The sequence below is a fragment of the Taudactylus pleione genome, unplaced genomic scaffold, assembly GCF_031769625.1.
Source record: "Taudactylus pleione unplaced genomic scaffold, aTauple2 ptg000038l, whole genome shotgun sequence".
NCBI lineage: Eukaryota > Metazoa > Chordata > Amphibia > Anura > Myobatrachidae > Taudactylus > Taudactylus pleione.
Window position 1 is genome coordinate 4,205,001 of NW_028284440.1, and position 12,032 is coordinate 4,217,032.

Genomic DNA, 12,032 nt, shown 5'->3' on the forward strand with positions numbered 1-12,032 from the left:
CAAATGATATCACATCTACTTACTGTATGCACAAATGTGCCTGATTTTACATTTTGTTGAATGGTTATAGGATCAAACCGATGTTTCCTGTGGGCAAAGGTTTCCATTTTTCAATGGAAGGAGATGGGCTTTCCTTGGTTAATGTAGACAAATGTACACAAGTGTGCCTAGTGAAAAACAATATTTTTCCTCGATCCAATGGGCACGCTGGCACACTGGAGTATAGTTAAAGGTGCCTGGCACTTTCAAACGGAAACTGATTGAACTTGGCCCCTCTCCCTCTATACCTCAGCTGTCTGTATGTTTCAGTGTTTCTAAGTGCATGATGGAGCCGGGTGCTGTGTGTACAGCTACTCCCAGACTGATGTTTATTTTTATTGATAATTTAAATGTGTATGATTATGTGGGGGCAGACTGGAACTGGCTTTTTGCAGCTAAGCAGTTTGCTGCCCGCCATGGGAAATGTTTCCAGGGGGATCCATCACAGGTGTGTGTTTGACATCCTCGAGCTCCATTCAGCATGGAGCTCAGACATCACCCTGGTGACGCACTAGCGGTAAGTAGGCTACTAAGCTTTAAAGAAGTCACAGTGGTCCTTTTCTGTTCTATCACCAGAGAGGAGGGTTGGATGAATGGCAGTGTCCGCAATGATATCCCCGTTATGGCAACTGGAGGATGCAGGGATGGTGCGGCTCTATATTGCAGGCCTAGGAAGGCCTTTCCTCTCCCAGTGCATCCTCTATTGTGAACACTTTCTCCATGAGGGAAAGAACGTGAGATTCACCTAAGAGAAAGCACCAACAGTGTTTGTTTGTTTGTTTAAACACTGGGGGATATGGTTAAAAATGCTGGCACTGACATTACCCCCTCTCACTACATTTACAGTGCTTTTATATCAAAATAAACTATATTCATTTGTACAACTTGTTATCAGAGGTGCAAAGGATTGTTTATTTAAATCCTTTGTTTACTTTCTGTGGGGTGGATATGTAGTTTAGTACACCTTGTTGGGAGTGCTATCCCTGCCTGCAGGGCACCTCAGGCTCAGAGGAGACAAGCCCTCCAAAACTCTTCCTCCTCAGACAGTGACTGCCATTTTCAGCGGCTGCAGTGGAACAGACTATCTACTGCAGGGGCACAGGGAGCAGCATGTTACCTCTGTAATCTCCTCCTACACATAAATGTAATTCTGGAGCAGGAGTTTTTACATGGTTGATATTGTTACTGCATTTCTTTGCTATTCCAGGATATACTTCCCCTCAGACAAACATTATTTCAGGAGATTTACAATCTGTCTGGAGAACTACCATACCCAGCACGTCCACTCGCACTTCACACTCTGCAGACAGGTCATAGGCTCAGTTCTTAGATCTCCGGCACTGTGTTAATTCTAAACTCTGCCAATAGGTTATGGGGCCAGTGTGTTCTCACAGATTACTATGCTAATAATACAATATATGTAGTATATGTTTATATAATGCAGATTGTAGACTATTCTAATACTGTGTTTAAACCTTATCAAGCCTATTGTACCTTATATGGGTCATGTACAGTCCCTTCAGGTCTCTTAGAGATAGCATTGACTATAAGTTAGAGGCCACCATGAAAAATATATTCACAGCTGGGGGAGGCTTCCCTAACATTTACCCCAGTCTCTTCTGGGTTTTAATAAATTAAATATGATTGGCAGACCAGCTGATAGAAGTGCTTCTTTATTATTTTATTTTAAGATGCCACATTTCCGTGAAGTACAGGAAAGCATGGAAAACCTCAGTCTGAGCTTGTCGCCCCTGGGTGAACATGTCCGAGAATCGATAGACTTTCTGGAGAGGCACCTTAGAGGATGGCCTCATCTGTGCTTGTGCTTGGGCTTCAACAGTTTTACTGTACACAAGTCCTTTGGTTGCATACTTACAAGGTGGCTTCTATATATATTCCCAGGAAGCCATGCCTATTGGGGTGATTACAGTTTGCCTCCATAATGGACTAGATCCCTAGCCATAGGGCATAAGCATTTTTCTTCCCTTTTTTGCATCACAACTACCTCAGAAGTCGGATTCTTCTTTGGGGGGCTGGTCACTCCACCCAGAGTTCTTACAAATTCTGTTGGACTGGAGGGTCTGCCTGATGTTGACAGGATAGGGACCATGTTATCCTCTTTCACAAAGGCTTTTTGAGATTTACTTCTAATTTACTTTTTGCATCTGGTGGCCTTGCTAACACGGGTTCTTTCAAAGGTGAGGAGCAAGAAAGCCCTGGTCATCCTGGCAGCACCAGAATGGCCAGCAGGTTCTCAATAATCAGATCTCCTCACATTCGATCTTTTTCTCTGGAGTGTTTTTGATATGCCACATTACATAGTCTGGCTTAACAGGGTGGCTGTTGCGGGCACCTTCTAATGGTAAAAATGAATCCAAAACAGAGTAGTGGAGACAGTATTGAAAGCTGAAATACCTGTTTCAGGCAGAAATAATCAAATAACAGCCAGCAGACCTATAATTCATGGTGTGAGCAGAGGATTTTCCCTACAACAATCTCGGCCAGGTTTATCCTTTTTCCTCTAGGAGGAATGGTTACTGGCTTATGTTTGGGTTCCTTAAAAGTCCAGACATTTCTGTGCCATCACAGTTCTTCCTCTGGCAGTTCTTGTTTAACCTAGAAATGTATATGTTCTTGTAATGGGTACATAAGTTTCAGATCCATTTTGTTCCTCCAGTGGTCTCCTAGGTCTTATTCTGGTTCTTCAGTGCTTGGAGTTTGAACCCTTGGGCACAGTAGATCAAAAGTATCTGACTTAGAAGTCTATGTTCTCCTGGCTATAGCTTCTGCTAGGATGGTTTTCAGAACTTGGAGTTTTGTTCTGATTCTCTCTTTTTCTGGTAATTCTGGAAGATAGGGTGACACTAAGGCTGAAGCCATCCTTCCTGCCATAGGTGATCTCCAAGCTTCACATGAACCATGAGATTGTGGTTCTGGCTATAGGTCAGTTTATTCTTTGAGGGCACTTTCTGGGACATGATACAAGGATTTATGTTCATCATTCAGTGGACCTGCATCATGTGAGCAATTTCTCAGTTTTGTAGGACTCTGCTAACCAGGAATCATTGACTTCTAAGCAAGCCATTTGCCTTTGTCTCCTTGCTATAATCCAACATGCTTACAGTAGTGCATGTGAGCTGGCTCCAAGACAGAGAATAGCTCATTATACTCAGTCTGTGGAAGCTTTTTGGACATAGAGGCATGGTGCCTTTAATGGGCAGCTGTGAAGCTCAGCCAACTAGTCATCTCTGCATATTTTTAGTAAACTTTTAAGTTTAAGTTTTATTCCAGTTTCCCCCTTTGGATGTAAGGAAAAAGTGGGAATTATGACATGTCTCTTCAATAAGGGCTTGTAGATATTAAATGTTTAGGAACGTCCTGTCACTCTCTACCATCACGTTTCGAGAGCTTCAGACTCTCTTCCTCAAGGTAGTGTCACTAAACAGGTGATATCCAGAGATGCCCTTCCATGAGGTTCCTGTATGAGGTTTCTGGAGACCTCCACCATTTATTATCTACAGGCCATTATTGAAGAGACATCTGGTAATTCTCCCATCTATTACCATCAGTTTACCTACACCATATTTATATGTACAATATTATGGTTCTTATGGTCTTTTAACTGAATACCATCAGTGTACTTGGTTGTACATACTGGATTATGTATCAGTATTTTTTTTATTCTTTATTATGAGTTTTTTGGAATGAATAAATAGTATGTTACTGTATTACACCATATTTCCGCATTATTTTTGTTTTACATATTATGAAAACATATCTACTTTAAGAAATTACATCTAAGCACGAGAATATTTGTGCACAGATTCAAGGGAAGTATATTGATTATTTCATATACAGGTTGAGTCCCCAATATCCAAATATTCTGAAATACGGAATAATTTTGGCATGACTGAGATAATGAAACCTTTGATTTTTGATGGTTCAATGTACACAAACTTTGTCTAAGGCACAAATTATTAAAAATATTGTATAAAATTTCCTTCAGGCTGTGTGTATAAGATGTATATGAAACATAAATGAATTTCATTTCTGTACACAAACTTTGCTTGAGCCACAAAATTATTGAAAATATTGTATAAAATGACCTGCAGGCTGTGTGTATAAGGTGTATATAACACAAATGCATTCTGTGTGCATATTTGGGTCTCATTCCCAAGATATTTCTATATAGTATGCAAAATTCCAAAATACGGAATATTCCGTTATCCAAAATACCCCTGGTCCCAAGCATTTTGGATATGGGAGACTCAACCTGTACTATGACATTAGCGCATTCTAATTATCATTATTCTGTTTATTATAGAGAAGGAGCCCAAATTCAAACAGTTTCAGTTTTAAAGTGCCAGGCTCCACACATCACTTTGAGGGGTATTATATGTACAACAGTGTTGCAGTGTCCCAATGAAATCAGAGAGAGAGTGATTTTACAGTAAGTACAAAAATCCGACTTTTGTTTGTGAGATGGTAAAATATAAAACAGCTCTTGGAGATTAAAGAATTCATTAGTGTTTTACTTGTGGATGCAAAGCATTTTCCTTCCCATTAAAAGATTTGGGGGTATATATACTAAGTTGCCCATAGCAACCAATCAGATTCTACTTAACATTTATCTAGCACCTTCTAGAAGATAATAACTAAAATCTGATTGGTTGCTATGGGCAACATCTCCACTTCTAAAAACCTCCACTTTAGTAAATATACCCCTAAACTTTTCTGCCTTCTCTTAGTTACTGTCACCCAGGAAATTTCCAGTAGCTCTGTGGGAAGGGGACACATTTTGCACCTGCCACTTGCACTTTGGTGGAAAAACTTAATTTCTAGGGGTGCTTAGGGGATCTTACACCAAACTAAAAAAATAATTTAAATAAAAAAAGGGTCACAATGCAGTCCCAATTTTCAGTTACTTTCATGATTGATATGAAACAAAAAGTTAAATTAAATGAAAAGTATACGAATTTTATTATTTTCATCATAAAGTTTTAGTGTTATAGCTGGACTTCTGTAACTATTATTGGCTCCCTGTTTATTGAAAATGATCCATCAGTAACTATGACTTAAGGGAGCCATACATCAACAATCTAAAAAAAAAAACAATTCACAGATTCCTCAATCCACCAAACTGCGCCCATACATTACAGATATTTTTCAGTGATTTATAGATCTTCAGCAAATCACAGATCAAATAATCGTGAAAGGCTCATCATTTTACTAGTAGCGGTTGGCAAATTGGCTGATTGTCTCCATACACTACTAATCTATAGCCCTGAAACTCTACATATTGGACAATCTGATTTAGCAATTCCGATCACATTTTGATGAGAATTGGCAATCAGTGAACCCCATACATTGCTGATTTTTTTGGACACAAGAAAAGAAAGGAAAAGAAAACTCTTTTGGCTGGGGACACAAACTTAATGTAATCTATTAAAACAAAGTTTATTACATAATCTTCAACTTACGTACATAAAAGACATAACACCATATATAGACAGACAAATTACACAAAGGTTGTATATTTAAGTATCACACTGTTAATTAGACTATTGTTGGACAAATGTATCGTGTTCTGGTCACTTAGTAGTCATCTAAAATGCTTATTGTGATCCAGAATATGTCCTCCAAGTATGAACTGCCGTGTTCATATGTCAAGGCAAAAAATATTTCTAAAAAACATATAGGATGAAGTATCTGTTGGGAATATCACCAGACTGCCCCCTTATAGTATGGGGTAATATCTGTCAATGATTTGGATTGCCGAAAAGAAAGAAAGAAAGAAAGAATAGTGGGTATAAAAGAACTGCACACTTAGAGGAGTGAAATACTGCTGTTAATTCATCTGCATGCATCGAATGATATTAATGAGTGTTAACCTTCTCAGTGTCAGTTATAACAGTCAGAAAATTAAGATGAGTAATAGTCATACTGAACAGAAAGAATCAAGAATGCCATGCATCTGCTTTCAAATCTCTATGCTTCAGCAGTATCGTGCAGAGGATATAATGATGAGAGTACATATATTGACAATAATTGATCCCTTTTAATAGGTGCATCTGCTTTCGGTCCTACTGTGCCAGACTCCTACGGGCCAGTACCGATGAGAGTGCGAAGAAAGATAGTAAAATTCGGCTAAAGTCTGTAGTATTCCACATACATATTAAATAAAGTAATGTACAAATACATATGTGTTCGTTTAGATACTTAAAAAAATATCGTTCCGTTCCGACATGCCAGGTACCCAATAAGTAATTAAAGACATTTGCTAATGATATAATGCTCCATCCTCTATCATAGTATTCTCTCTAGTTTTATGTCTAAACTCCTAGCCAATGATATGTGCTGTGAGTGTTTATCCTGCTATCTATCCTGTGACTAGTGTCTTTCACTTACATAAAGTAGTAGGTGAGAGCTCATGCCTTGTTTTGTACAACTGAGAGTAAATATAGTCACAGCACACCTGAGGATCTAGACAGCATTAGGTATGATAGAAAAACTCTAACACTACCGTTTGCTGGTAGATAGTGGTCTGGTTGATTTAATCGATGTTTCTCCTTTGACAATACCTAGAAAAAATCATCACGATAGACATTCCCCCATTAATTGGGTATTTCAACAATCGATGGTAGTAATGTTGTACTAGGTATCACTCAATATTATACACCTGTTATCACTGGCTTGAATATACGTTTCCCAATGAATTGGAAAGTATCATCACATTAGACATTTCCTTTGTGAAAGGGTGTGACTACAATTAATGGTAATAACGCTGTCTCAGATATCACTCAATATTAATCAAAAGTTGTCACTGGCTTAAATACAGGTTTCCTTTGTTAGACAATGTAATAGATTCAATCTATATTTCCTATTTTATACTCACTAAAAAAACATCATGATTTACATATCCTTTGTGAATAGATGCTGTGACAATCGATGGTAATGATACTGTCACAGATATCGCTCAGTATTTGATCTAAAATCTATCACAAGCTTGAATACACATTTCCCTTGTCTCTGTCACCTCATTATTCTCAATTCTTCCAACTAATGGCATAAGGGTGAGAGACTGTGTGGCAACAGTTGTCACTGGCTCAAATATAGGTTTCCCTTGTCAAACAGCATATAAATATGGCAGGGAAACTCTCACAGCACACATCAGTAAGTAAACAGAATTGATAGCAGCAGTAAAGTTGAGCATTGCAATTGTGTACGTGTAGTGAGAAGTACCCTGTCAGTAATCAGTGATGTGTGTTAATAATCACTTGATGATCCGACTGTGGGACAATCTAGATCCTGCATGGCAAGGGTAATAATTATCCATTGTCTGCAAGAATCACAAACCACAAAATATGTGTTTATCAATTGAAAGTGTTAGCCACAGGGTGCAAATGATTTGTTACCTTATGCGGCTATAATAGTAGGATGAAGCATCACCTGGTCTGTAATAGCACCCGCTGTGCGCACAGCGGGAACGGAGGTGCTGCGTCTGTCTCCGACGATATCGTTTCGCCTCTGCTGGCTTGATTTTTTTGGACAATCATTTGTAAAATGCCAAATTGCCCCAATTAATCACAGATGTAAGGGGCCTTTATAGTATCTGCAAATAATAGTATCTGCCTACTATCATTCCCAAATTCTGTATCAATGACCAATAAAATAACAAATGGCACAAAAACCTTTTCTCCTGTTTAGTGAAGGTCATATGGAAGTCATGATTGCAGAGGGTGGAGGGCATTGTTTAAGAACTAAAAAGTGTCCTAATTCACAAAAAAGTATTTAGACAAAGTGAATACAGTAAATTAGAAATGCATTGAAATGTGTTGTGTACACAATTCTTTTAAATGTTTTAGCTCTATATTGACATTGAAGATAAACAAAGTACAGGATTTCAGTTAATTAATAGTTTTAACAGATTAAATCCTAATATAGTACCTCCACCGCTGCCAGTCCAAATGCAATCCCAATAATGATTACGAGATGTTTTTGAAAGTACTCAGTGAAGACAGATGCACATGTCTGTGGGAGAAAATGCATTACAAAGGATTAGCTTCTACACAAAATATATATATATTTTTAATTACAGTTGGTTATTTTAATAGCAATTCTTAAAACAATGTTCATTACATGCAGTATTTCTGCAAGCAATTTTCTTGGAAAACCAAATAGTTAAGTAAATGATAATTGAGGAAACTTGGTTGATATTTTAAAACATTTGCTTTTATTTAATGGAGAGAAAAAAAATTATGAAGTTTGCACATTTTATTAAATTAATCATTAAAGTATTTTAGAATATAGGTGTGATATGATAGCACTCTGTTGCTGCCTTTGTTAGTATCTAGTATTAATAGAATTATATACTGAACAGTTATATTAGAGTAGACTCAGTAGTCACTGTTAGAAAACAATGGGGAACATTTAAAGGCTACTAACACCTAGGGGTTAAATGAAATAGGGTGATAATTAAAGGCTACTAACACCTAGGGGTTAAATTAAATAGGGTGATAATTTAGAAAATGTGACAGTTTAGCAGTAAACTCTTACACTATTACATTGGTTGCGTTGTATCTTCAAAATGGGAAAACAACTGGATGAGAGTTTAAATCGTGAGAGTTTTTATGTCTGAAAGACATGCGAGTTTGCATGTTTGCGAAGTCTTTTACATTGGCTGAGTTTGAAAAGTCTGAGAAAACTCACATTTTCTAAACTCTTACCCTATTACATTTGGTCCCTGGTGACAAAGTGATTTCTTGGCAGTCGCTTTCACTTACTGTCATCAACTTCCCCATTCTTTTCAGTCCTGTATATATATTTATATAAAATTCTAAATATATACAATACTGTGCAAAGTTTTAGGATGGTGTGGAAAAAAATACTGCAAAGTAAAAATGCTTTAACAAATTGAAGTGTTAATAGTTTTATCAATTTACAATATGCAAAGTGAATGAAGGGAATAGAGAAATGTAAATCAAATCAATATTTGGTGTGACCACCATTTGTCTTGAAAACAGCATCAAATCTTCTAGGTACACTTGCACAAAGTCAGTGATTTTGTAGGATTATAGTCAGGTGTATGATAAACCAGTCATACCAAACAGGTGATAATGATCATCATTTTCATATGTAGATTGAAACACAGTCATTAACTGAAACAGCTGTGTAGGAGACTTAAAACTGGGTGAGGAACAGCCAAACTCTGCTACAAAAGTGAGGATGTGGAAGACAGTTTCATGTCACAGACTGAGCAGACCAACAAGACACAAGGTTGCATCAGCAAGGTCTCTCCCAGGCTTAGAATTCAAAGCAGACTGGGGTTTCCAGATGTGCTGTTAAGCTCTTTTGACGAAGCACAAATAAATGGGCAACGTTGAGGGCTGTAGATGCAGTGGTCGGCCAAGGAAACTTAGTCCATCAGATGAAAGACACATCATGCTTACTTCCCCTCGAAATCGGAAGATGTCCAGCAGTGATCAGCTCACAACTGGCATAAACCAGTGGGACCAAGGTACACCCATCTAAGTCTGGCCAGAAGTGGTCTTCATGGAAGATTACAGCCAAAAAGCCATACCTTCATTGTGAAAACAAGGCCAAGCGACTCAACTATGCGCGAAAACATAGGAACTGGGGTGCAGAAAAATGGCAGCAGGTGCTCTTGACTGATAAGTAAAATTTTTTAATATTTGGCTGTAACAGAAGGCAGTTTGTTCGCTGAAGGGCTGGAGAGCGGTTCAATAATGAATGTCTGCGGGCAACAGTGAAGCATAGTGGAGGTTCCTTGCAAGTTTGGTGCTGCATTTCAGCAAATGGAGTTTTTGGATATGGTCAGGAGTAATGGTGTTCTCAATGCTGAGAAATAAGGCAGGTACTTATCCATCATGCAATAACATCAAGGAGGCATCTGAATGGCTCCATATTTATTCTGCAGCAGGAGAATGACCCCAAACATACATCTAATGTAATTAAGAACTATCTTCAGCGGAAAGAAGAACAAGGAGTCCTGGAAGTGATGATATGGCCCACACAGAGCCCGGATCTCAACATCATTGAGTCTGTCTGGGATTACATGAAGAGATAGAATGATTTATGCAAGCCAAGATGCTTTGGACAACCTCTCTGCCGAGTTCTTTCAAAAACAGTGTGCAAGTGTACCTAGAAGGCAAAGGGTGGTCACACCAATTACTGATTTGAATTTCACCTCTGTTTATTCACTTTTGCATTTTGTTAATTGATAAAATATAAACTATTAACACTTCTATTTTTGAGAGCATTCTTGCTTTGCATAATTTTTTCCACACACCTGCCTAAAACTTTTGCTCAGTACGATATATATATATATATATATATATATATATATATATATATATATATATATAGAAGTAACTTCGGATCGGCACCCAATCCAGCCACAGCAGCATGCCCGGTGCCCTCTGGCATAGGAATGAATATCAATGACTTGTAAACAAGCAGGGGCACTCAGGGGCTTGTAATGAAAATATAAATAGTGTATTGCAGTCAATACATAATCCCAACGTTTCGGGACACACAAGTCCCTTAATCAAGGTGTATGTATCATACACATTGATTAAGGGACGTGTGTGTCTCGAAACGTTGGGATTATGTATTGACTACAATACACTATTTATATTTTCATTACAAGCTACACCTTGATTAAGGGACTTGTGTGTCCCGAAACGTTGGGATTATGTATTGACTGCAATACACTATTTATATTTTCATTACAAGCCCCCGAGTGCCGCTGTTTGTTTACAAGTTGTTGAGATATATATATATATATATATATATATATAAAATCATTTGTTTGTATGTATGTTCCCCATACACTCGAGATATGCTGAACCGATTTTGATGGGCTTTTCAGTGAAATGTTCTGTGAGATCCTCTGAGTAACATAGGTTATGAATCATCTCACTATGCAGCTTTCGATATGTTTTGGTGGAGATTTCATAATGCCTGGGGGAAAATCTTCACTTGGTCGTGAACATGCTGCGGGGAGGGATAAGGGCGCACCTGAATTCCGTGATCACCAACTTTCACCTCAGCGGAGCCTGAATTTTTGCTTTATGGTTGGCTGTGTATATATATATATATATTTATATATATATAAGATAAAAATTGTTTGTTTGTATGTATGATTTCTATAAATTCGAGAACTACTGAACCGATTTTGATGGGGTATTCACTGAAATGTTCCTTGAGATCCTCCGAGTAACATAGGCTATACACAGACACACACCAATCCTTTCTACTCATCAGGAAGCCATTACAGAGATCATTTACTTGGCTTCCTCCAGCTGCAGCTCCTCGTCTAATCTGTGTAATCTGGAGGGTGGAGCCTCTTTGGCCCACATTACTTTAAGTGACAGCAGCCAGGCAGCTATTGCTCTGTCTCCCACCCTGCCCTCTCTGCTGCCAGATGGCCACTCCCATACTGCCGAGCAGTACGGGTAGAAGGCTTCCCCAAGAACAACAATGGGTGAGTGACGATTGGCTCCTGTGCCTTGCCTAGGATGGCCGTGGTGGGGCTGGGCTCTGGTTAGCTGGAGGAGTGTGAAACCACATGTTAATGAGGGCAGCCTGAGAGATGTCTGTGTCCCCTGAACGGAGGATTTCACACAGCTGCTTCCGGCTGACAGAGCCCGCACCTCGTCACACCGAGTGCACCATATGGTGCTGGCTGTGTGGTGTGCTGGGAGAAGTTTGCGGAGCAAGTCTGCGCTTCCTGGCTCCGGTGATCTGTGCCTGGCGAGGAGGAGGAGGGAGTCGCCTGGAGCTCATCGCTGTTATTGTGTCTCTTCTGCCTGCATGTTTCCTCTCGCAGGATCTGTGCCTCCCATTAGCCTCTTCCATCTGGATGTTTATGGACTGTTGCTGGGGCTGCATCTGCCCACCCCCCACCCGTGTGCACCGTCCTTCCTTCCCTCCCGGTATGAGTCCCTGGGACCACCGCCAAAAATGGCATC

At 39.1% G+C, this 12,032-nt stretch overlaps 1 protein-coding gene across 1 annotated transcript in view; it reads right to left on the bottom strand.

Moving 5' to 3' along the window:
* The window catches only part of TSPAN8 (tetraspanin 8), a 57,891-nt gene that overhangs the window by 2,970 nt on the left and 42,889 nt on the right, over positions 1–12,032 (bottom strand). The window contains exon 7 of the mRNA XM_088452468.1: positions 7,987–8,070. Within this exon, the coding sequence (XP_088308594.1) occupies positions 7,987–8,070 (84 nt within the window). The remainder of the gene's footprint in view (positions 1–7,986; positions 8,071–12,032) is intronic.